At 41.6% G+C, this 25,569-nt stretch overlaps 2 protein-coding genes and 1 pseudogene across 3 annotated transcripts in view; all 3 read right to left on the reverse strand.

Moving 5' to 3' along the window:
- The window catches only part of CWF19L1 (CWF19 like cell cycle control factor 1), a 31,477-nt gene extending 20,555 nt beyond the window's left edge, over positions 1–10,922 (reverse strand). The window contains exons 1-6 of one of the 2 annotated variants that reach the window (XM_044240307.1): positions 10,810–10,922; positions 7,391–7,475; positions 6,501–6,579; positions 5,648–5,749; positions 2,898–3,112; positions 227–345 (exon numbers count right to left, since the gene is read on the reverse strand). In XM_044240307.1, the coding sequence (XP_044096242.1) occupies positions 227–345; positions 2,898–3,112; positions 5,648–5,749; positions 6,501–6,579; positions 7,391–7,475; positions 10,810–10,832 (623 nt within the window). In that variant the 5' untranslated portion in view covers positions 10,833–10,922. Of the gene's footprint in view, positions 1–226; positions 346–2,897; positions 3,113–5,647; positions 5,750–6,500; positions 6,580–7,390; positions 7,476–10,809 lie in introns of those variants that run through there. The other variant, XM_044240308.1, reaches the window with a different exon arrangement.
- Positions 10,923–17,074: 6,152 nt separating this feature from the next.
- BLOC1S2 (biogenesis of lysosomal organelles complex 1 subunit 2) lies at positions 17,075–23,914 on the reverse strand. Its single transcript, XM_044240310.1, has 5 exons — positions 23,832–23,914; positions 23,379–23,495; positions 20,022–20,141; positions 19,243–19,347; positions 17,075–17,573 (listed from the first exon to the last, which is right to left on the reverse strand). The coding sequence occupies exons 1-5, from the start codon at positions 23,890–23,892 to the stop codon at positions 17,542–17,544; spliced, it is 435 nt and encodes a 144-aa protein (XP_044096245.1). The 5' UTR covers positions 23,893–23,914; the 3' UTR covers positions 17,075–17,541.
- LOC122901370 lies at positions 18,522–18,725 on the reverse strand (annotated as a pseudogene).
- Positions 23,915–25,569: the final 1,655 nt, after the last annotated feature.

Genomic DNA, 25,569 nt, shown 5'->3' on the forward strand with positions numbered 1-25,569 from the left:
TTACTTCAGACCTGCACACCTTTAAGGGGTTGTATACAGTCCAATCCCTTGTATTGCAAATTAGGAAATAAACTGAGAAGAGCTAAGTAATTTGAGAGCTACTCACTTTATGCCTGAGTAAGTGCAATGAATGAAGATGTTACATGACTCAGATGGACAAGAGAAGGTCTCACAGAAGATCCAAGGCAAATTCTTTAAAAAGCCAAAATAATGCAATGCCACTCACCGATAAGGAAGCCTCTCATAATAGGTCTTTTCCAAAGCAGCAAAATGGTATCTTGGTTTCAAGTCTGTGGCCAGACTGGAGACCAAAGCAGAGCCACATTTTTTGGTATCCACTTCTCCCTGGTAAACAGAAATTCAGTCATCATAATGGACCTAAAAGTCACCAAGAAAAACAGGCAAATAACAAGACACTTTAAAATGACTTTAAAGTTTTTAATGTCGATACATGTGTTGGCAGTAGGATTTGGATAATGAACTGCATATTTGTGGCAATCAGAGAAATCTCAAACATATTAAGAGGAACTGGGCTATTATAAATGCAGAGATAGGAACAACTGCTGGAAGTCAGGGGTTAAAGGTAAGATAAGCTTTCCATATAATACCCAAAGTAGGATTTATTAGGGTCTTTTTTTGGAAACTGATTTCTCTCCCTGGAGCCCACACACTTCGCTTCTATAATTTGCTTTGTTGTGCACCTGTAGTTCCAACAATGCAGACAGTCCTAGTCAATACAAAATATAAAAATTAAAAGCTAGCTTTCAGGGGCCCTGGAATCCAGAGATTATTCAGATTATTTGGAATGGAATATTCAAGGACTTCATGACATAGCATGCAATCCTTTATTTTGCTTCAGTCAAGAAAGGTGTGGTTTGTGGAAGGACACAACGATGCCCTTGTTAAAGTCTGTAACATAAAGTCTATCAAAAATATTAGGCTTGGGGTACCTGGGTGGCTCAGTGGGTTAAGTCTCTGCCTTCGGCTCAGGTCATTGTCTCAGGGTCCTGGGATCGAGACCCGCATCAGGCTCTCTGCTCAGTGGGAAGCCTGCTTCACCCTCTCTCTGCCTGCCTCTCTGCCTACTTGTGATCTCTCTCTCTCTGTCAAATAAATAAAATCTAAAAAAAGAAAAATATTGGGCTTTTCCCCACATATCCCTAGCTTTCATTAACAATAAATTGTGAGATCTCTCATCCATAATATTATTTCGGAACTTAAGAGAAGGTACTATCTGGAAATAAAGAAAATTACCAAAATTAGTTTTCCACTAAGTAAAGCAAGAATTTCTTCCTTATGTGCTATGCTTGCTTCCTTTGGGTTTCTGCTTAAGTGCAGGAATCAGCCTTGAGGTGAGTTGTAGTATCTTAGAGACTGGTAAACTAAATTATTTTATCCCCTTAAGATCTTATGTAGTCATTTATAAACTTCAATCAAAATCCTTGTTAACACCCCAAAATGAAGGGTTCTCATTTTTCTCATCTTTCTTTCTCCCTTCCACCAGCAACTCAGACCTCGTTCTTTGCACCTTCCCTAGCTTCGCCATATCTTTCCTAGCTTCACCATATCTTCTCACTGCAGCCAGCACTGCCCCTTGAATTGAGGTGAAGAAGAGCCATGGATTTATAGAAGGGGAGGAGAGCACTGTCCCTTTTCCTTTCAACATCCCGCCTGACAATGCTTGGTATCTTGTTGGCCTTTTGGTCACAGACATGTGGCCCTGAAGTTGGCAGAAGACCCTTTTCGAGATCATTACTGATACCTCTGCATCCATTAATTGGTATTTGTCTCTAAACGCATTCTTATGCTTCCTTCACTGAAACTCATATGCCTTCTATCTTCACATATAACCTTTCAAGATCTTCCTTGGGCTTATTTCCACCAATGTGATCACTCACCAACCTTGTATATATCCTCTTCTAGATTACTTAAAAAAAAGATTAAGATCAAATGTAAGAGTGAGCTCCAAGGCATCCCAACATTAAAGCTTTCACATCAGAGAAATATCAAGTTTTCAACATCTCATTTCCCATCTTGAGATCACTACCTCTTATCCCATGACTCCGTTAAAAGATTATTTTGAAAGCTAAATACTACAATGTGGAACAGAAGGTAAGAAAAATACAACTGCAGAGCTGCCACTAACCATAAATCTTTTCACTAAAAATTAGTGAACCCTTAAAACGTGTTTTTTTAAAAAGATTTTATTCATTTATTTGACAGAGACAGAGCAGGAGCACACAAGCAGGGGGAGCAGCAGAGGGTGAAGGAGAAGCAGGCTTCCTGCTCTGCAGTGAGCCTGACCCAGGGCTCCATCCCAGGACCCTGGGATCATGACCTGCGCTGAAGGAAGTCGCTTAACCAACTGAGCCACCCAGGTGCTCCTGAACCCTCAAAACATATTAAGGGGAAGCCTGAAAGAAGCCACTTGAAGCAGAGAATATAATGTAAAGAATCATTTATTTATAATTAAGATTTCAGCAATTTCATCTGCGAACTGTGCTTTCGTAACACCAACCAGTTTCCAAGTTTTTGCTTTGGTTAGTTGATAGAGTTTGAAGTATCCTGAAATAATTTCAGGTACTAAGAGCTGAAATACTCAATATAAAGAACAAAAAGAGGCACATGGGTGGTTCAGTCAGTTAAGTGTCTGCGTTCAGCTCAGGTCATGATTCCAGCATCTGGGATCGAGCCCCACATTGGGCTCCCCGCTCAATGGGGAGTTGGCTTCTCCCTCTGCCCCTCCCCGTGTTCACGCTCATGTGCGCACTCTCTCTCTCGTTCTCTCTATCAAATAAGTAAGTAAAATTTTAAAAAAAAAAAAAAAGGAGGAAGAAGCCCCAATTAAGCCAATGCAATTTGCTTATAGAAATTCCAACTGAACAAGCACTACTCACAGAAGAATTCCCAAAGTTCCCCACATACTTGGGCCATGGGGATGTGAGCAAGATATCAACACCCTTAAACTGGGATGTTGAACACAGCATTGTCCTCAGGGAAGACACATCCTTGGGACTAAAACTGTAACCTGGGACCGGTTCATTCAAGGACTCCGTCCCACTGAGGTACACAATCTGCAGTCCCGAGCTTCCAGTGAAGATGCCTTTACGCCCTATGTTCAAAGAAAAAGAGACAAGTTTTAGTCAAAACTGCAGAATGAAATATTACTATGATGAATCTCTTTCCCCATGCCATGAGCCCCGTACCTCCCTGCCATTCAGCGGGTCTGAACAAGCACAGACTTCTAGAGCCCCTTTCTGGCTGCAGGGTCTCAGGGGTGGATGGCTGCAACCACGATCCCATTCAGGGAGCGCAGCCCTTCTGCGGGTTTACCCCAGGGGCCTTACGAATGAAAAAAGCTGGGAAGCACTGATTAAGAAAAAGCCTTCCTTCCTTCTAGAGGAGACTCTACATGGCTAAAAGAAACCCAGACACCTGGACCCAGGGAGAGAATCAAGCAGCAGTTCTGAGGAAAGTACAGTCTAGAATGCATACGCTCGTCACACAGGCAGCAGCGTCTGACAGAAGGAAAACATGTGGAAACAACAACTGGGAAGAACTAAAAACCCTACTCCCTTTTAACTTTATTCCTGGTGTGGGCCTTTGACCCCATTTCTTCCTGTTGCCTTCAAGACCCTGCTCCAACAACTTTCAGCTTCCTTTCACTTACTGAATCTCTTCTCAGCTGGCTCTCTCCCCTCAGAGAAGAGAGTACTAAAGACTCTAAGAGACAAACTAATTAATAAAGGACCACGACAATAACACACATGTGACCTGATAAAGGAACACAGACCAAAAAAGAAACCTAAGAAAGGAACACACACACTTACTGAAAAAGAAACTTCCTTGTCTTCTGTTTCCAATTTCTCAAAAGAACAGTCCATGCTAAGTGCTTTACCTCTTGGTTCCTAAACCCACTGCACCTTGGTTTCCCTCTCCCGCCATTCTCTTACAGGTCATGAATCACCCTGTAACTAACTGCCAATGGCCTCTCCTGGTCCCGGGAACCAGTCTCTCTTCATTTAGAGTCTATGAACTTGGTATCTTTACCTCTCCCAACACTGTTCTAATCATTTTCAGCTCTCTTTGCCTACTCGCTCAATGAAGATATTTGCCCACACCACAGAGTAGTGTTTCCCTTCCCATTATATTTCCTCTGAAACAATTTGATCCTACTCAGCTTTGTTTTTCATGTTTATGGGACCAACTCCCCAAAGCCTACTCTTCCACATTGACCTTGCTTATACACTCTAGAAAGATCACTTCCAACTATATGTTGGACATTCTGCCAACACTTCAAGCTCACTATCGCATGTTTACTATCAAGTTCTTTGTTGGCTCCTCCTACTGGATCTCAAAAAATACCTTTTACAGAAATAACCCAAATACCTCCATGGTCTTTCCACTCCTGGCACTAAATTCATATGGCAACAGCTACCATAAATATCTACAGCAGAGATCTTAATCCAAATCTAATAACTACTACAAAAAATGCCACAAGTCAGACCTTTGTTTAAGATATACAACAAAAGGATTTCAAAAGATGTATCTCGGGACAATGGTTAAAAACAACAAACAAGGGACGCCTGGGTGGCTCAGTTGGTTGGACAACTGCCTTCGGCTCAGGTCATGATCCTGGAGTCCCGGGATCGAGTCCCACATCGGGCTCCCAGCTCCACGGGGAGTCTGCTTCTCTCTGACCTTCTCCTCGCTCATGTTCTCTCTCACTGTGTCTCTCTCAAATAAATAAATAAAATCTTTAAAAAAAAAAAAAAAAAACAACAAACAAAAATCTGTCCATCAATTTTTTTGCCTAAATGTGCCCTGTGTGATTGAAGCAAGATGAGTAAGATTGCTTACATAAGAGCCCCAGCCAGATGCAGAGACTAAAGGCCAAGATGGGCCATGGTGGGGAAGGATGGGGAGGACACAGAGAACAAAGACTTGTAGAGGCTTTTAGGAGAAGCAAGAGATCAAGAAAGAGGAACTGGGAAGAGCAGTGGACTCATTTTAGACAAAAATAAGTTGAATGATCCAAGAAGCCATAGACTGACAGTCCGTGAGGTAAAAACAAAAACAAAATCTGACAGTGCTTTTTTAAATGGGCAGACATTAAAAAGAACCACTAAAAGAGATTCAGGGGGCTAAAGAGGGAACGACTTTAACCTGAAATTAAAAAGTGGACCAGGAACCTAAGAAAGGACAAAGGGAGGGAAAAATGTGAGGATCAGCACTAAATACTTGAATTTCCGAAAGCTTAGTGAGACACACAGCTATAGCTAGTTAGGATTCTAACAAACAAGCTGTATATATCTAGCAATGTTACATGGTGAGACCATATACACAGAATTTTATTCAACAAAATTTATACCTTAAGTACTCCCTATACTATAGTCAAGTAGTTGATTCCTTTGGTCGGCTGCAGGAGCACATCCTGGGTCATGGGAGTGCAAGGAGATTGGGGAAAGTTGGGAAAGACTACAAAGGAAAAAAATGCCGGAGTCTTAAGGGCATAGACAAAGATTTTGGGAAAGAACCCCATTCTTTCAACAGTAATGGCAGAAGAATCGAGCCACAAATTTCCCAGGAGACTGATTCCTGGGACACTTTATTATGTAAATTTCAAACACAAAAAATACTAACTTACCCAGGTACGTAATGTTTTCAGCTAACTCACACCCATCAGCATCTTGGAAGTATTTTACTGTTTCCTGGTTATTAGCACCCAGTACATACGTCTGAATAGGAACTGGTGAGAGAAACAGACATGACAACATACAGTTACCAGATCTGCTTTGGAATTTGAGAAATGTTTCCCCACAGGAAAAATAATCATGGCAAAAGTAATGAATCTGCAATCCTATTTGTGGAAGGCGCTCACCACTTGGGATATCCTACTCCACCCATGGCCTGACTATTTAATATTATCACTAGTCGATGAAATGACATCTTAAAGAGGATGGTTAATGTATAGTAAGGAAAACAGAGACCATAAAGAACTTCATTAAAAAAAATCACTCAACTGGAAAAAAAGGAAAGGACACATGTGGTTGAATTTCTTCAATTCCTGCCTACTTAGAAGAGAATTTTTTTTAAGATTTATTTATTTATTTGAAGGAGAGAGAGCATGTGTGCACATGAGCATGAGTGAGGGGAAAGGCAGAGAGAGAGAGAGCAGCCTCAAGCAGACTCCCCATTGAGCACACAGCCCAAAGCAGGGTACGATCTCACAACCCTGAGATCATGACCTGAGTTTAAATCAAGAGTTGGATGCTCAACTGACTGACCCACTGAGGCACCCTGAGAATTCTTTTTTTTAAACCAAATCCAAACAAATTCAAAATGTGAACATTTTAGATGCACAGGCATCCTTCCCAGCTCAATGAGGAGCTCCAAGGGAAATTCTTAAATAACTAGTATGTGTGAAACCAGCCAGCAAAAATTATGTAACCTTGCAACTTCATTAGAAATCATTTGTTAAATAAAAATAATTTCTATACCTTTTTTGATGCCAGTTTTATACTCCTCCCATTCAGCATCTGGAGTGGAGCCAAAGAAATTTCCTACACACAACAGCAGCTAAAATGAGTTTTTTAAACAGATATATGAGATTTTTTTTTAATCATATAGTACATAATAGATAGTAACATAATTCAGTTAATTATTCTACTTAATGGCCTCAAAGTAGGTGTTTTTCCTTCATCAATCTGCAGACTCGCAACACATAATTCTTCGGCAGCAATTGTGGTAGTTGATCTGATTCTACAAATCAGTAAATTTTGGCTCACTGGCCATCAGATGTGAGTTGGGACGGGGAAGTGGGGGTCAGGGAAAAATGGAGAAATCTACTTCCAAGAATCTCTCTTGAAACACAAGACATTAAGTATTAGATACCCTCAGAGATACAGGGCAAAAAAACACACTTCCTGCCGTTGTCTTTACTCCATCTTTAACCTAGAATACTCTTCTTTTTGCGAGGGGTTTAGAGTCTAGTTGGCGATCCTACATAACATTTATATAAGGCTCTTCAGTTAGTGAAGCATTTGCACATGTTATCTGACTTAATCCATACCATACACTCATGGAATACATTTGTGGTTCCCAAACCTAGGGCTTAGAATCACCTACAGAGGTTTTGCTCCTCTGTTTTCAGTTTTGTGCACAGTAAGAAAGTAATTAGATTCAAATTCAATAAGTATTAAAAGGTAAAGAAGTCTCGCCTTCCCTACCATTCCACAGCTACTAAGTTCCTATGCTCACAAAAGGAACTCAGTCTCTCAAAAAAGGAGCATGTGTGTTCCATCGAGAAAGGAATAAAGGAGTCCAAACTCTATTTTAGTACATTTGACAATAACAGTAAAATTAGAGTCAGTAACAGGAAATGTCTTACATCAAAGTTTCCACTTTTCTTCTGAATTGCTCGAACTCTGTTGAACAAAACATCAAACTTTCCTTCAACATCTCCACAAGCCAAACTGTGAACAAGAGATACATGTTAAGGCAATTCAGGAAACAAGAATGGGCCTGCTGGGTTTCATACACATTAGCCTTCCCAGACCTGGTGAATATGTGACCCAGTCTCTCTGAGGGACCAGAGAGGTTCAGAACTATTACTTACCATGGGGCAGCTCCACCTAAAAGTCACTTAAAACCTTCTACTCGCCACATCTACAGGTTAGCTTATCGAACCAAATCAAACAGCAAATCAAAGTTTCTTCTCCTCACTTCCCAAGCTTTGTAAATGGCTGTATTGTCCAGCTAGTCACCAAGAGTCAAAAATCCCCTATCCAGTCATCAAGGCTCATCAATCCCTCCCCCCCTTTTTTTTTCTTAAAGATTTTATTTATTTCTTTGGCAAAGACAGATCACAAGTAGGCAGAGAGGCAGGCAGAGAGAGAGGAGGAAGCAGGCTCCTTGCCGAAGCAGAGAGCCTGATGCGGGGCTCGATTCCAGGACCCTGAGATCATGACCTGAGCCGAAGGCAGAGGCTTTAACCCACTGAGCCACCCAGGTGCCCCATCATCAATCCCCTTTTCTAAATCTTTCACATTCATTCTACCCTTTTCCTTTCCACTGCCACTATCAACCATCCACCCCAAAATGACGTACCAGACACCTATAATATGCTAAGGCAATACACCCAGTAGTAGGCTAAGAACACGCTAGGAGTACAAAGAGGAAAAAGGCTCAGTTCAAACCTCAAAAAATTGACGATCAGGGAAGGGGAGATACTCTAATAAAAATGTACATGAAAAAGGCTACAATAGGAGATATGTGTAAATTGTTACGGGGCAGAGAGGCAGAAAGTGGCCAGAGCTGAGGTTTGCCAGACAGAATGGCTCTAAGTTGTAAAGTAACTTGTTTTATCAACTCATTTCTGAGTTTTTAGAATTCTGACTTCCACGGTTTTTCTATCTCTCATACCATTTCTTTATATATATATATATATATATATATATTTTATTTATTTGACAAACAGAGATCACAAGCAGGCAGAGAGGCAGGCAGAGAGAGAGGGAGAAGCAGGCTCCCCACTGAGCAGAGAACCGGATGTGGGGATCGATCCCAGGACCCTGAGATCATGACCCGGGCCATAGGCAGAGGCTTAACCCGCTGAGCCACCCAGGTGCCCCTCTCATACCATTTCTTAATGTCTTTGAACTCATCTTGAAATATTATAATTCTTACTGTTCAGCCACTACGCCTTTCTGGCATATCCATATCACTGAACATTTTCAAGCTGGCTAGTAATATGTTTTAAAAAGTTGACTTCAGGGCATCTGGATGGGTCAGTGGGTTAAAGCCTCTGTCTTTGGCTCAGGTCGTGATCCCAGGGTTTTGGGATTGAGCCTGGCCATCAGGCTCTCTGCTCCGTAGGGAGCCTGCTTCTCCTCTCTCTCTCTGCCTGCTTGTGATCGCTGTCTGTCAAATAAATAAAATCTGTATTTTTTTTTTTAAAGTTCATTTCAGTAACAGTGTAAGATGGTCTGGAGAAACAAGTAACTATAAGCAAATATATCATCAAAAGGGGAAATATTGAATGAAGATATGAAGGAGAGAAATTATGAAAAATTTAGAATTTTGAACACAATTTGGACTGGAGAAGTAGAGAGAGAAATGAGGGAGAGGGGAGGAATGGAGGACACTCTGAGGCAGAGCCACGGAGAGTCCTGTGATAAGGCAGAGGCAGAATCAGCCAAAGATCTAATGAATCAGGTACTGGATATAACATAGGGAATGCGCTTACATTTATTTCTTCTAATGCCTACTCTTCTTCCTAACCATCCTATATAAAGCCAACAATATAATGTTCTTTCCTCAAAAACACTAAGAGAACTCCACTGCCTGCAGAGCCACAGGCTTCCACAAGTCTTTGGTCCCTCTCCCCAGCGCTTTCTCCAAGTTTCCGTAACAGAAACTTCCCCTACTGTCAATCTGATCATTCTCCGCCTCTGCCATACCTCTCCTAACAGCCCGACCCTACCCACCCTGAATCTAATTTTTTCCCATCCTTTGAGGCCCAGCACATCTCTAAAGCCCTCTTAACTGGCTCAGAAAGTCACTCTCTTCTCAAACCTCAGAAACCCATAGAGCATCTCAGAGAAGCTCTGTAATAAACTACTAGGTGTTTTTATTTACCTCCTGAGCACCACCTCCTCTAGGAAGTCCTCCAGTCCCTATCAGTCACCAATTCCAGGTGCTCCCTCTATCATAGAAGTTGTCACATGGAATTATAATTGTTTCTCAGAGAGCCATCATCCAGTTTGTACATCACAGGACATCTCAAAGTTCATCATCTCCCCAAATAGGCCCTTTTCCAGTGTTTCCTATCCCAATGAGGGGCAGAAATTTTGGACCCCACGGTGCCAACTCCTTCTCACAGCCAAACCATCTCCAAGCCCTGTTAATTTCATCTCCTTAATAAGCCCTGAATCCCAGCACTTTGCTTCTGCCATCACTCCACCTAATCCTAGCTGCCCACTTCTTCGGCTTTAATTTGTTCTCACACTGCAGCCAGAATCGCTTTTCAAAACAAAAATCTGATCCTGACAAGGAGTTCTTAAACATTTCGATGACTTTAGAAAAAGACAAAAATCGTAACCAAGGCTCAATCCTCCCTCTCCTGATTCCTCATAATAAGCCAAATTCCCTTTTATACTCTCTTCCAGAACCGTGAAGCTTTTCTTCCCGACATTTTTCACCACAATAATTTAACATTAATCTGGATTCTTTGATTAATATCTACTCAAGACTCTGAGCGCCATTAAGGCAGGAACTCCATCTGCGCAGCGTCTAGCACAATGCCTGCTACACTGCAACTGTTCAATAAATATTTGTTCAACGGGTCCATGGATGCACGGATGGATGGTGTAGCTTCACTCCAGCGCCTCCTCCTCCCAAAAAAGTGCGCCTGCGCAGGAGAACTAGCTAGCTCGTCTGTTCGCAACTGACAAGGACCCACCAGTGGAGTCCATGGCAACTTATTTTCATCAACACATAAGTGGAGTGTGGGGAAAAGCGAAGGAGAAAGGTGTCAGGGTCCAGGATAGCCTAAGATGGAGGAGGCCTGACGCTGGACGCTTCCGCCTCTTCCAGCGTGTGTCTCCAAGAGTCCCCTCTCGGAAGCGAAAGGAGACCGGCTCCGGCTGAGCTAAGACAGGGTCGGAGCTCACGAGCCGCCACCACGCTCCCACCCCCGCCTTTTCCCCTCTCTTCCAGGCACGAGAGAGCCCCCGACCAGCATACACTCGTGCCCGCACGCACCCATACGTGCGCGCGCACTTGCGCTTCTGAGCTATGGTCACTCACAGACGCAGCGGTTTCTGAGCCATTTGTTCAAACAGCCGGGATTAGGTCGACCACCCAAAACCGGGACTCTGAACCCAAGCTCCTCTGAAAAACGCGGCAGCACCACACTAAGACGTCAGTGCACCCAGCCAATGAGGGTTCGGTGATCTACGGAGAGCGGCGAGGGACAGAAGCCTCTCTCAGGTGACTTCGCCTCCAAGAAGAATCGAAGAGCAGTAGAGGAAGGAAGGGGTAATGGGAAGAATGATTCCAATTACGATGTTTTACTTCGGAGCAATTTCAGTTATGGAGCTTCTAGAAGGTTCCCGACACAATGTTGCGCCCTAACCTAACCATATCAGTCCAGTGGGCAAAGACAGACTCCCGCTCCTTTAAAGTGCACAGCACTGTTATTCTCACTGCATCATTTGAAAGTAAATTGCAGGTATCAAGAATACCTCAGAGTGCATTTCCTAAGAATAAGGACAGTCCCTACATCACCAAAACAGTATTAACACATCTAAAAAAATTAATAAGTTCAATAATATCATCTAATACACATCCATATTTAAAGTTCTCCATTTGTGCCCCCTCCTTTTTAAAAAATATCTGGAGCTTGTTTTAATTTCGGATACAATTAAGTTTCACGCTTGTATTCAGTTCTCTCTCTTGTCTTTTTAACAGTTTTTTAAAATATTTTATTTATTTATTGGACGGAGAGAAAGATCACAAGGAGGCAGAGAAGCAGGCAGATAGGAGGAAGCAGGCTCCCCGCTGAGCAGAGAGCCTGATGCAGGGCTCGATGCAGGGCTCGATGCAGGGCTCAATGCAGGGCTCGATGCAGGGCTCGATCCCAGCACCCTGGGATCATGACCTGAGCCGAAGGCAGAGGCTTAACCTACTGAGCCATCCAGGCGCTCCACTCTCTCTAGTCTTTTTAAATCTACAACAGCCCACCTACCTTTTTAGTTTTGTTTTTCATGACCTTGACTTTTTGGAGGAATTCAGTCCAATTTATAGGAGACAACAGTATATAAGGAAATGGAAACAAAGGGGCTTTGGACAACTGAGGGGGAGGGAAAATTCACTAAGGTCAGCCATGTAATTAGAAATTAACTAAAACATAAATAAGTTTAAGGAAGAACCACAAAATTCTGGTTTCCCTCACTTTGGAGGGAAATATTAAATTGCCTATCTCATTAATTATTAGTGCCCCTGCTTTGATAGCACACAAAGCTTGTGTTTTTTTCTACTTTGGGGGCAATCCAGCACAGCCCACAAGTAGAAATCAAGACTGAATATAAAGGAGTAGAAATTTGCCAAACCTGGGCAGGTAACCCCTTCAGGAAGAGGAACAATAGTAAGATACGAAAATTCATCAGTGGAATTCTGTATTATCTTTCCAACTCTTATAAATCTAAATCTACTCTGAAATATAAAGCTTATGGAAAGAAAGCTCATCCATGGGAATTTAAGCTAGCTCAAGATAGCTGAATACAGTGTAAGTGTCAAGAGTTATAGAAAATGAAACTGGAAAAAAATGAAAGAAATAGGGGTTTTGAAGCATGCTAAGAAGTTTGGTTTTAAAATACACATTCTTCACAAGTGCATGGAAAATTCCTCCAGAATAGAATGTTGGGCCACAAAACAAGTCTCAAAAAATTCAAGTACATAGAAATTATATCAAGTATCTTTTCAACCATAATGGTACAAAACTAGAATTCAATAAGAAATGAGGAAGAAAACTAGAAAATTTAAAAAAAAAAAATAGAAATTAAACAACACACTCCTGAACAACTAATAGACCAAAGAAGAAATCACAAAGAAAAATTTTAAACATCTTGGGACAAAAGAAAATAGAAACACAACACACCAAACTTACGGAGTGCTACAAAAGCAGTTCCAAGAGGAAAGTTGATAACTGTAAATGTCTATATTAAAAAATAAAGGTCTCAGATAAACAACTCAACATTACACATCAAAGAACTAGAAAAAATAAGAATAAACTAAGCCCAAAGTTAGCAGAAGGCAGGATATAATAAAGATTACAGCAGAAATAAGTGAAACAGAGAACAGGAAAACAATAGAAAAGATCAACAAAACTAAAAGTTGGTTTTTGAAAAAGATAAAATTGACAAACCTTTAGCTAACTAATCAAAAAAGAGGGGACTCAAATAAATGAAATTATCAATGAAAAAGGAGGCATTTCAACTGATACCACAGAAATACAGAGATCATAACAGATCACTGCAAATAATTATATACCAATAAATTGGACAACCAAGAAGAAATGGATAGATTTCTAGAAACATAAAACTTAGTAAGACTGAATCAAGAAGAAATAGAAAATCTGAACAGACCAGTAAAGAGTAAGGAATTTGAATCAGTAATCAAAAAACTCCCAAAAAAGAAATCCCAGGATCAGATTATTTCACTGAATTCTACTGAACATTTAAAGAAGTAATGCCAATCTTTCTCAAACTCTTCCAAAAACTGAAGAGGAAGGAACACTCCCAGACTCATTATATAAGATCAGCATTACTCAAGGGCGCCTGGGTGGCTCAGTGGGTTAAGCCTCTGCCTTCAGCTCAGGTCATGATCTCAGGGTCCTGGGATCGAGGACTGTCCCTCTGCTCAGCAGGGAGCCTGCTTCTTCCTCCTTCTCTCTCTGCCTGCCTCTCTGCCTACTTGTGATCTCTCTCTGTCAAATAAATAAATAAATCTTTAAAAAAAAAAAAAAAAAAAAAAGATCAGCGTTACCCAAAACCAAAGCCAGTCAGATAAGGATACTATAAGAAAAGAAAACCACAGACCAATATCCCTGATGAATATAGATATAAAGTTCTCAGCAAGTTACTGGCAAACTGAATTCAACAGCACGTTAAAAGGATTACATGCCATGATCAAGTGGGACTTGTCCTGGGATGTAGGGATGTTTCAACATACCAAAATCAATAAATGCAATAAATCTCATTTATAGAATGAAAGATAAAAATCATATGATCATCTCAATAGTTGTAAAGAAACCATTTGACAAAATTCAGCATCCTATCATGATAGAAAGAAAAAAAAAAACTCTCAACAAAGTGTGCATAGAAGAAATGTACCTCAATATAATAAAGGTGATATATGACAAGTCCACAACTGACATCATACTCAGTGGTGAAAGGATGAAGGCTTTTCCTCTAAGATTAGGAATAAGACAAGGGTGCCCACTACCAGAAATTCTAGCCAGAACAATTAGGCAGGAAAAAGAAATAAAAGGCATCCATATTGGAAAGGAAGAGGCAAAACTGTCTCTGTGTGCAGATGACATCATCTTATATATAAAAAATCCTAAATACTCCAACTCCCTGAAAAAACAACAACAACAAAAAAAAAACAAAAACAGAATAAATGAATTCAGTAAAGTTGCAGGATAAAAAGTCAACATATAAAAACCAGCTGTGTTTGTATACACTAACAAACTATCTGAAAAATAAAGAAAGCAATCCCATTTAAAATAGCATCAAAAACAAAAAAGAAACTTAAGAATACATTCAACTAAAAAGGTGAAAGGTCTATACACTGAAAACCATAAGATACTGCTGAAAGAAACTGAAGAAGATACAAATAAATGGTAAGATATTTTGTGCTTATGGATAAGAATAGTTAAAATATCCATACTACCCAAAGCCATCTATAGAGTCAATGCAATCTCTATTAAAATGTAATGGGGGGGGGTTGGGTGGCTTAGTGGGTTAAAGCCTCTGCCTTCAGCTCAGGTCATGATCCCAGGGTCCTGGGATCGTGCCCTGCATGGGGCTCTCTGCTAGTCGGGGAGCCTGCTTCCCGCTCTCTCTCTGCCTGTCCCTCTGCCTACTTGTGATCTGTCTGTCAAATAAATAAATAAAATCTTCAAAAAAAAAAAAAAAAAGAAATAGAATAAAACAATCCTGAAAATTGTATGGAACCTCAAAAGACCCTGAATAGCCAAAGCAATCTTGAGAAAATAGAACAAAGCTTGAAGTATCACACTTCCTGATTTAAACTATGTTATAAAGCAATAGTATTCAAAACAGTATAGAACTGATGTAAGAACAGATACATAGCCCAATGGAGCAGAATCAAGAGCCCAGAAATAAACCCATGCATATACAGACAACTAATATTTGACAAAGGAGCCAAGAAGACTCAGTGGGGAAAGGAGAGTCTCTTCAATGTATTAGAAAATTAGGTATTAAATGGTATTAGGAAAATTGGATATTCACATGTAAAAGAATGAAACTGGACCTCTATCTTACACCACTCACAAGCATTAATTCAAAATGGATTAAAGACTGAATATAAGATCTGGAACTGTAACTCCTAGAAGAAACAGGAAGCACTTTGACATTGGTCTTGGATATAATTTTTTGGAAAGCACAAGCAACAAAAACAAAACATTAACAAGTGGGACTACATAAAACAAACAAGCTTCTGTACACCAAAAGGAACAACCAACAAAATAAAAATGCAACCTATGGAATGGTAGAAAGTATCTGCAAACTCTCTATCGGATAGGGGGTTAATATCCAAAATAAAAAAGGAACTCAAACAACCCAATAGCAAAAAAGCAAATAATCTGATTTTTTTAAATGGGCAAAGGCCCCAATTAGACATTTTTCCAAAGACTACCATAGCCAATACACACATGAAAAGGTGCTCAGCATCACCAGTCATCAGGAAATGCAAATCAAAACCACAGTCAGTTATCACCTCACACCTCACACCAGTGAGAATGGCAATTATCAAAAAGATAAGAGAGAGGGATGCCTGGGTGGCTCAGGGGGTTGAAGCCTATACCTTCAGCTCAGGTCATGATCCCAGGGTTCTGGGATTGAGCCCTGCATCGGGCTCTCTGCTCAGCGGGGAGCCTGCTTCCCTTCCTCTCTCTCTGCCTGCCTGTCTGCCTACTTGTGATCTCTGTCAAATAAGTAAATAAATTTTTTTAAATAAAACAATAAATAAATGCACTCTAGAAGTAGAGGTTGAGTAAAGAATGTGTTAGATTCTGAACACTGAACAACATGCTTTAATACCCTTGGGAATGAGTTAGAAAATTCAAAGAAAAGACTGGGTAATAAAGAAATCAGTATTCTCTCCTAATTATAGTTTTTTTTTTTTTTTTAAGATTTTTTTACTTGTGAGAGAGAGAGAGTGCACAAGCAGGCAGAGGCGGAGAGAGAAGCAGGCTTCCCACTAAGCAAGGAGCCCAATGCAGGACTCAACCCCAAGACCCTGGTATCATGACCTGAGCTGAAGGCAGCAGCTTAACCGATTGAGCCACCCAGGCATCCCCCTAATTATAGTTATTGACTATAAGAACTTTTAACTTTAAAAATAAACAGCTTTATTGGGATGCCTGAGTGGCTCAGTCAGTTAAGCTTCTGCATTCAGCTCAGGGCATGATCCCAGAGTCCTGGGATTGAGCCCCACTTCGGGCTCCCTGCTTAGCTAGGAGTCTGCTTCTCCCTCTGCCCTTGCTCTCTCTCAAATAAATAAAATCTTTAAAAAATAAATAAATAAAATTTTGGTTTCTGAGTAAAAAAACCAAAATTAATCTGGCTTTTTCAAAGCAGCTATGAGAAATCGCTAAAGGATTCTAAGCAGGAGGGGTGACATAGCCACTTGACATTTTAGATTGCTCTAACAGCAGTTTGGAAGGTGCATTGGAGGGATCATTACAGTGAGAAGACACAGCTATAGTGCAGTGGGGCAGGGGACAAGTAACAGTCTGGAACAGAGATAGTAGGAAAGGACAGAAACAGGGTTAAGAACTCTTTGGGAGACAGAACTGAGGACCTCAGACCCCTTCCTGGCTGGTGACCCCCAATTCTGAATAAGGATGCCTGTCCTCCAAACTAGACTGGCCTGTCAGTCAGTATTCTCCAACCATTGATGTCTTTAGTCTGAAAGGAAGACAGTCGGGAGTCCTGGGAGCCCCCTCTGACCCAGCAGGCACAAAGAGGAAGATGTTTCAGAAAATGCTCTATTTTATGAGTGGCAGCCCCACTTCCCCACCTAACACATATACACATACACAGTCTTTGTCTTTATCACATTTCCAAAAGGGAACATGTGTCAAGATGTCATCCATCTCCAGACATCTGAGTCACAGACAGAAGAGACAGGAAGGGCCCATCACATATATCAAGCTATCAAAACACTCCTTTCACTGCTTCTGCTCAATCTAGTAATTATTTAAGATTTCCTATTATTTGCAATGTTATGGGAGAGTAAATTACTGACATTCACAAGGCGGTAATCTGTTAAGAACAAGTTTTTTTCTTTTTTTAATTTAGGATCTTATTAACAATACATCAGCATCATTAATAGAAAAAAACACTGTTGACACAGAAACTCAAAAAACCAGCCATTAAGAAAATAATGTAGTAATCAACCACTATGAGAGAAGAATGGTTCCTCTCATTTGATTCCACTGGCAAGCCCAGGCTTATCCTGAACTTTGAGAGACTCTCTGTCCTGAGTGGATGATGAAACATTCAAGTAAAAGGTAAGAAGTTATTAAGTGTGAGTTTCTGAGGGATACTGCCTCAAAAGAAGTTCAGGGGTAGCCATAGTCCTCCAGTTTACTCCAATGTTGGTACATTTCTGGGACGACCAGCACAGTTTCCTTTCGAGGAGTTTTGACAATTCATCAGCCTCAGGATTCAGGTCTTATAAAACATTCTTCCATGTTAAAAAAGACTTTGATCCACAGGAGTAAGTTTTTCATCGCTTCTCCAGCTTCTTGTACTTGGCTTCTGCCAGGGAGAGAGGGGGAAGAAGTTAAATCTTTTAAAACCAGCTCTTACAAAGATCTTTTTAGTCAGGATTTCCAGGCAAGTTCAACAATATCTATTACATTTAAAAAAAAAATCTATTGCCTTCAATCTCATAATCTGTCCAAACTGGGTCCAAATTGGAGGCACACCATAAATGTTAACATTCATATTAGCTAAAGACAGTTATTTGGATGTGCACAACTTAAGATAAAAAGTTTCACACACACACACACACACACACAGAATTAAGAACAAGTTCACTAAGTTCTAACCCTGTCAACAGCACGTGCTCAGACAACTCCGTCAGTATTAAGCAGAGCTACTGGCACTGGAGTCATGGGAAGCCTTACTAAGCACAGGAAATTGCTTCTCCAGGCACTGTCCCAGGCACTCTGACAGCCAGACTGGAACACTCTGGACATACAAATGTATGTTTCCCCTTTTATTTTCTTATTCCTACACCTCACTATAGGAAAGCAATTTTGAAAGACACAAAGATTTAAAAGACTATCAAATAAGCCTCTTAATGTGACAGATTATCTTTTTCTTTAAAATCTTGAAAAAGGGGCACCTGGGTGGCTCAGTTGGTTAAGCAGCTGCCTTCAGCTCGGGTCATGATCCCAGCATCCTGGAACTGAGCCCTGCATTGGACTCCCAGCTCAGTGGAGAGCCTGCTTCTCCCTCTCTCTGCCTGCCTCTCTGCCTACTTGTGCTCTCTACCTCTCTGTCAAACAAATAAATAAAATATTAAAAAGAATAAAATAAAATAGAACCTTGAAAAAAATAAATCAAAACAAACCTTGAAATCATCTGGTACAATGCCTTCTATACAGTAAGGTTCAGTCACCATTTAGTAAATTTAATTGTGGACAATGAAACTGTTAATCACCATTCATGTCAAATCTTAGTCTGTTACAGACCTCTCTCCCGAAGTAGCCAACAATTGTCAATGATGAAAATAAAATTATCTGTAAATTATATCTAGGATAAAGACAACTCCATTATTTTTAATCGCAGATGTAAAACCCAGAGCCAGTTAGTAAGCCATCAACAATACAAGTACCAGTTTCATCATTAAACTGAGAAGAACAGATACTACACTTGATCTTAGCCAAAAGGCCGAGAAGCGATACCAGTTTCATCATTAAAGGAAAAGTAATCCTTCAAGAAAACTCTTGTTTGACTTTCCCATTTTTTAAGACATATGCATCTACATTACTAAGGATGCTTCAGCCTGCTGAACCCCAATTTTAAGAGCTTGAGCTTTATAATCAAACAGACCTGGTTGGGACTATAGCTCTTTCACATGCTAGCTTTGTATCCTTATGCAAGTTATTTAACCCCTTTGACCAGTTTCCTCCTTCAAAGAATGGGGATAAAAATCACGTACTTATCTCATAGAACACTGGGAGGATGAAAGGGTAATACATGTAAAGCACTAAGAACAGTGCCTGATATATATCATTAAGCACTCAGAAAATAGTATTTTTATTACTACTACCATTAAAAAATTAGTCTCACTAGGTTTTCGTGAAACTTATTTAAAATCGATCATCACAGGCACATCAATGTTAACTATCCTATTAACTAAGGTCAGGCTGGGGGGCAGGGCACTCTTATTAGTCAAAACTGACATAAAAATGGTTACCCAGTTTTTTGGAATATGCATCCAACTTGTAGGCTGCCTGCTCAAGAGCCGCCACTTGCTCTTCAATTACATTGATCTGATCCAGATAAGGCTGCAGTCCAGCATCTTTGAAAACAAAGACAGACCACGTGCTCATTCAGTTTCAACACAGAGTGTAGAAAAAAGTGGGAAAGTAAAAATGCTAGTGTCCCTCCAGCTCTGCCCAAGACACAGTAGATAGGGTGACATGATTCTGATCACTGGCAGGACAAACACTAGCAGACAGTAGCTAGCTGATCAGGCAGAGCTGTGACCTGGACAAACCAAGTCTCTCTCATCCACTAATTTTCCTCTCTTTTAAATTTCTTGCTCCTCAAACAATCCTTCCCTTACAGATTCAGTTTCTTAAGTAATCCCCTACCAAGAAAGAGTACTCTAGAGATAGGGAACTCAAATATAAGTCAATGGAAAAACATATTCTGCCAGTCTAAATTAGCATTTTCCATTTATAGATGTTCTGGTTTTCTGCTTATACAGTAGTCCTTTACAGATTTCATTGTTAAATAAATTTACTAGAATCTGACAGGACTAAAGTGATCATATCAAGATTCAGAAGCAGAAATAACCATAACAAAATATGCTAAGCCTCAAAATGGAAGAAATTCACCATAACTTTGTAATTCACTTTTAGAGAATGAGCTCCCTCAGGACAGGTGCCATATTCCCTCCACTTCTCCACAATTCCAAGCACAAAAGAATACTAAATACAAACATGTTTAATTATAAAAACTATTACTTACATTTCTGGTTTAAATCCTTTAAGTTTCTACTAATGTTTATAGCAATATCTTTCATTTCAAGATACTTCAGGCTGGTTAGTTTATTCATATTTTCCAGGAGCTTATAGTCTTCACTGGTGGCTTTAAAAGAAACAGAAGATGTGATGTTTTTAAGATCTGTCATAGATCACTGGAATGTGGAATCATGGGCCAAATGGTAGTTCCAGGCAGGACCCAGAGAATGTCAAAGTAGCAGGCCACTACTGATTTATGACATTCATACTCAGCCTGTGTACTCTGAATGCCTAAGCAGAAACTCAGGTAATAATCAGCAAACTATTTAAACCAAGTAAGATCCAGAGACTTCAGAATCTTGGTTAAACAGGTAAATAATAAATTCATGTTCTTTTTTTTTTTTTGATGGACAGATCGTAAGTAGGCAGAGAGACGGGCAGAGAGAGAGAGAGGAGGAAGCAGGCTCCCCGCTGAGCAGAGAGCCCGATGTGAGGCTCGATCCCAGGACCCTGGGATCATGACCCGAGCTGAAAGCAGAGGCTTTAACCCGCTGAGCCACCCAGGCGCCCCATAAATTCATGTTCTAGGAAGTGAGAGGTGACACAGTCTTGGTATTTCTATGGTATGATAACACGTAATCTGAAGGACTGCATCATAAATACATATAAAATCAATTAGGACCTCACCATTTCTTAATAACTCATTTATTACTGTGTGATTCTATATTGCATTTTATGTACTCCTTTTCATGTCCTCAGTTCCCTTCCCCATCTCTACTCAAAGCAAATGGCTACTCAAAGCAAATTTTCCTGAAAAGTGGAAAATTCCTCTAACATGAGTTGTGTCAACCTTTGTGCCTCACTTCAAAACTTCTCTGTACCTTTTTATCTTCCCAAGAGGCAGGAGTGCCCCCTATTTTTGCCAACATGTCTCCCGTGCTCTTGCTTCCTCTTCTACAGGGCCTCTTTTCAATCATCTCCTTTCCCTGGCTTCAAATTTTCTATCCTGGCAGCTTCCTCTCTCTCTAGAAATATATTCAGGTTTCTCTCCAGCTCAAAAGCACTCTCTCTCTCCTGCTACACCTACATCATTTGCTCTAAAGCAAAGGAGCTTCACTGCTACCCTTCTGAAAGACCAGCTCATACTCACTGCTTCTTCTTCCTCAGCATTCACTCATGAAAACCCTTGCAGCCTGGCCTGTGCCCATATCATCCAAGGAAATTACATGCTCCGGGGTCATTGGTGTTCTACAAAGCACCAAATCCACAGCGTTTTCTCAGTTATTATCCTCCTGAACCTCTCCATAGTACCTGACCCTGTGATCTCCCTCTTTTCACAAAATGCTCATTTCCCTTGGTTGCCACATCATCCTATTATCCTGATTTTCTCATCTCTTTCAATTCACTCTTTGTAGGTTTCTATGCTAGGTCCTTTCTCATTCATCCTCAACTGTCACTTCCCAATTTTTTCCCAGCTGTGACCCAACTGATGTTTACATGGGTGGCATTCCTATGGGCATTCCCAGGGTGATGCTAGCTTCCTTTCAGACTCAAAAAAAGCATATGTACAAATAAGAATGACAATCACAGGGAAATTGCATTCCGTTTAAAATTAATTTTATTGTAAGTAAACCATTTGTAAACCTAGATGTTTTAAGAACTGTTGTTAGAAACAAACTAATTGCCCTATACAAGCATTCACTGAGATTTGAGGCCATAAGTACAGTCAGCTACCCCTAAGCATATCCTTGCCTATCTCATCCTGCAGAGCCTTGACTCACACCCTGTGCAGGTGACTCCCAGATCTGTTTCCCCTACTCTGATTATTCTCTGAGGTAATATCTAAAATCAGTCAAGCCAAAACCAAAAACATTTTTACACTAAACACTGTTCTGCTTTCCCACTTCTCTATTTTAGATGATGGCACCGTCAGTTTAAAACCTAGAACACCTTAGGCTGCTCCCATACCTCCACAGGCACTTCTAAATTCCACTTCTGTGGCATTCTTGCACCCATGCTTTCCTTCCCATTCCTTTTACCATCACCCTGTCACTGACCATCATCATTACTTTTCATCCCAAAACTTGCTCATGTGTCTGAGCTCTCTCCTCCACAACCATACACCTTCACTGCTAGCAAATTAGTCTCTCTAAAAAAAAACCAAGGGTCACACTCTAATACCTAGAAGCCTGCAAGATCATGTAAATGAATGAAACAAGCCAAGTGTTGGAATGTTAAACACATAAGATTATTCACTTCCACAAAGAAATATGCTCTTTCCCATTTCTTAGAACACACAGTCGTCTTACCTATCATTTACTTTACCAACCTGGATAGAAATATTGGTACAGAAAATTGTTTCTCTACCACTACTAACAAACCAACAATATAAGAACAGTGATAAATGGCAACTGATCAGGTCCCAGTAAAAGGGAGGAAAAAGAGTGGTGGGGAAAACACTGCATGGCACTAGTCCATTTAGAGGAGATAGCTGCTCAGCTCTAGTCAATCACAGCATTACAAGAATGGGGAACTAGTATTGCCAAATCTTTGGAATTTTTAAAGGGAAGTCAAAAATCTATTATTTGTTACTTGGTTTCTCTTGCTCAGAAATAACTAAAAAATCGATAGGCAAAGCCTCACAAGCCCTCCCATTCTGCACCAAGCCTTTTCTCATTAATTCTGGTTCCCAAATTTAGCTCACAGCAATTTCCTGGGGAAGTGAAACAATGCTTATGAGAGGCCACAGGAGCAAACTTCACTTTTTGGACCTTTCTCCACACACAGGTTATATGTTCACCTGCAAATACTCAATGAACTCAAAATTAATCATGCCACGAAGTGTGGGTGACCAAATGCTTGGAGCAACCTAGTAGGGTCCTAAATCTACAGGTCACTCTCCATTCCCCAATTTCATTTCTCTTTGTCCCAGTAAATAAATCTGCTTTAAGGGAACAAACTATTCCCTTATATCGCCTCACTCACTCATCGTTTCCCCCCTTTTTGGTCAGTCATTCCTCTCACAATCCAGCTAAAAATATACCTCCTCCAAGGAAGCACGTCTTGATCAATTCTTTTTTGTCTTCTCATACTTAGTGTACACTACCGAGGCTTGCAGAGTTATATTAGGCATTTTTACGCATTTCTGAAATTAGCTAGTGAATTTCTCCAGGGAAGGAACGGACCTTTTTCTTTCCCACTCATAACCTTCCCAAACTTCCAACAGGCATATTTCAGGGCATGGGGAGTTGGGGAGGGAGCCGAAGACGGATGCTGCTAAAGCACCTCACAGCTCCCAGAGCCAAACTACAGCTCCAGCGAGTGATGCAGGGCGGTAACCGAATCAGCCCACATCCAGCCTCACCCGTCAGTTCCCCGGTCAGGTAAGTTGCCATTTTGGAGAACATGTCCCGGCAGAGCTCAGTGATGTCAGCCTCAGCCGGCTCCTTTGCTTCCTCAGCTGTCTCCACGGCGGCATCGTCTGAATCAAAGGAGAACCAGTAAGTGTCTCGCCCAACACCGGGTCCTAATCCAGCCATGGCACCCTCTCCCCACAGTCCCACATCTCTTCACCTGTCCTCGTTCGATCAAGTCGGCTCCGCTCTCCCTGTACCATAATTTCAAGTCCCTCACGTTTTCCTTGCCCCACCTGACACGCCAATTCTGCTCCCTTGCACCGGCCGTTGGCTCAGATCCGATCCCGTGGCCAAACCCCACCTCAGTCGTCCCATCAGGTGCGCCCCTCCGACCTGCTCGCCGCGGTCAGGTGAGTTCCCGGCCTCCTTCCAGACAATTCATCCCCAGCTACTCTACGTACCTCGAACCGGCTCCTCTCTTGGGGTCGCGGGGACACCCTCTGCCGCCGCCGCCGCCGCCATGCCTGGCCCCGCGCTGCTTCCGGTTTTGGGACACCCGCGCCTGCGCACCGGGCGTGCCCCGCCCACCCCGCCGTCCCCACCCTCCCCGCCCTGGGTTCGCAGCCCTGGGATACTCCATTTCTCCGCTGAGTCCTGCGGCTTACGGGGAGTAATAACAAAGAGTAAGCTTAAAGCTGAAATTGAAGCTAAAATGAGCTATCCTAAGTCGATCCATTGCCATAGTCGCGATGACTGGAACTGAGAATGCGCTCATCCCCGTCACTAATCTTGTAAAACCGACGACCTATACGGGGTTGGTTGAGCTCTGGTGGCCTGCTGACCAAAGTCACAAGGACAGGTTATCCTCTTCCTAGACACTTCCCACCCAGGCTGGTATTCGTTGCCAAAGACTTCTAGGAGATTCCATGCTTTTGAAGGTAGTCTTATCCAGCCTTTGGGAAACCTTCACTCATTGACCCCTGAGCTGAAATACTGGTCGTTCCAATGTCTTGGTGAAATAACGGATCCTCCCCTTTATCTTTTCTTTTTTTTTTTTTTAATTTTTAAAAAAGATTTTATTTATTTATTTGACACAGAAAGAGAGAGATCACAAGTAGGCAGAGAGAGAGGGGGAAGTAGGCTTCCTGCTGAGCGGAAAGCCCATGATGTGGGCTGATCCCAGGACTCTGAGATCATGACCTGAGCTGAAGGCAGGGGCTTAACCCACTGAGCCACCCAGGCGCCCCGCCCCTCTTTTCTTAAGGTGCAGGTTGGCGCCTACTTCTCTTCAGCTGATACAGTCTTTCTGGAAGAAAGCTTTGTAACTTTTTACAGCTGAGGATACACTCAGGTTATCTTGATTGCATTTATTCAGGAGCCTCCTGGGTGTATAGAGTATAGATGATGGGATGGTGAAAAGGGTGGGAAAAGGGAAAGGATGAGAAAGAGCAACTGGGGAGCAAGGTGCAAAGTGAGAAAGAGGTGGGGCGCCTGGGTGGCTCAGTGGGTTAAGCCGCTGCCTTCGGCTCGGGTCATGATCTCAGGGTCCTGGGATCAAGTCTGGCATCGGGCTCTCTGCTCAGCAGGGAGCCTGCTTCCCTCTCTCTCTCTGCCTGCCTCTCCGTCTACTTGTGATTTCTCTCTGTCAAATAAATAAATAAAATCTTTGAAAAAAAAATGAGAAAGAGGTAAAGATCACAGGGGAAGGGGAAAAGGATACATAGTGGGACTTGGAACACAGACCTATACAGCCCAAATCTTGGTGTAGGAGTTTTTAGTCCTATTCCTAGTTATTTTCCATCTCCCCCTCTTACCTCCCACAGCCTACACCACACACACACACACACACACACACACACACACCAGCTACCCCTCATGCCAGCATAAGGACTACCTTACTCTTTTCATCATGAGGACCAGATCTCTCTAGGTCACTGTCTCCACTCTCTAAATGGTACAGTCACGATGCCCATCATTTCAAATCATTCCTATGAGCCAGAAGTTCTTGTTTCAGCCCCTTCACATTGTCACTGCTGCCAATCGACACTCCTGGCAGGGATAAGTGCTCCAGCCCAGATATAAGAATGGTTCACAGCTCCATCCTCTCTTCTTTCCCCTACAATCCCAGAAGCAAATGCAAAGTCCTGATTTTTCGAAGGATTTTTATTGATAGCCACTAGAGAAACCCATATGTCCTTT

The sequence above is a fragment of the Neovison vison genome, chromosome 2 (genome assembly GCF_020171115.1).
Source record: "Neovison vison isolate M4711 chromosome 2, ASM_NN_V1, whole genome shotgun sequence".
NCBI lineage: Eukaryota > Metazoa > Chordata > Mammalia > Carnivora > Mustelidae > Neogale > Neogale vison.

What these genes read in the sequence shown, in the direction of transcription:
- BLOC1S2 (XM_044240310.1), bottom strand. Translation starts at nt 23,892, where the DNA reads ATGGCGGCGGCGGCGGCGGCAGAGGGTGTCCCCGCGACCCCAAGAGAG. An exon ending in CCTGACCGGGGAACTGACGG is followed by an intron (nt 20,142 to 23,378) that starts GTGAGGCTGGAT and finishes TTTCTTTTAAAG; the next exon opens with CCACCAGTGAAGACTATAAG. An exon ending in TGCATATTCCAAAAAACTGG is followed by an intron (nt 17,574 to 19,242) that starts GTAACCATTTTT and finishes TCTCCCTGGCAG; the next exon opens with AAGCCAAGTACAAGAAGCTG.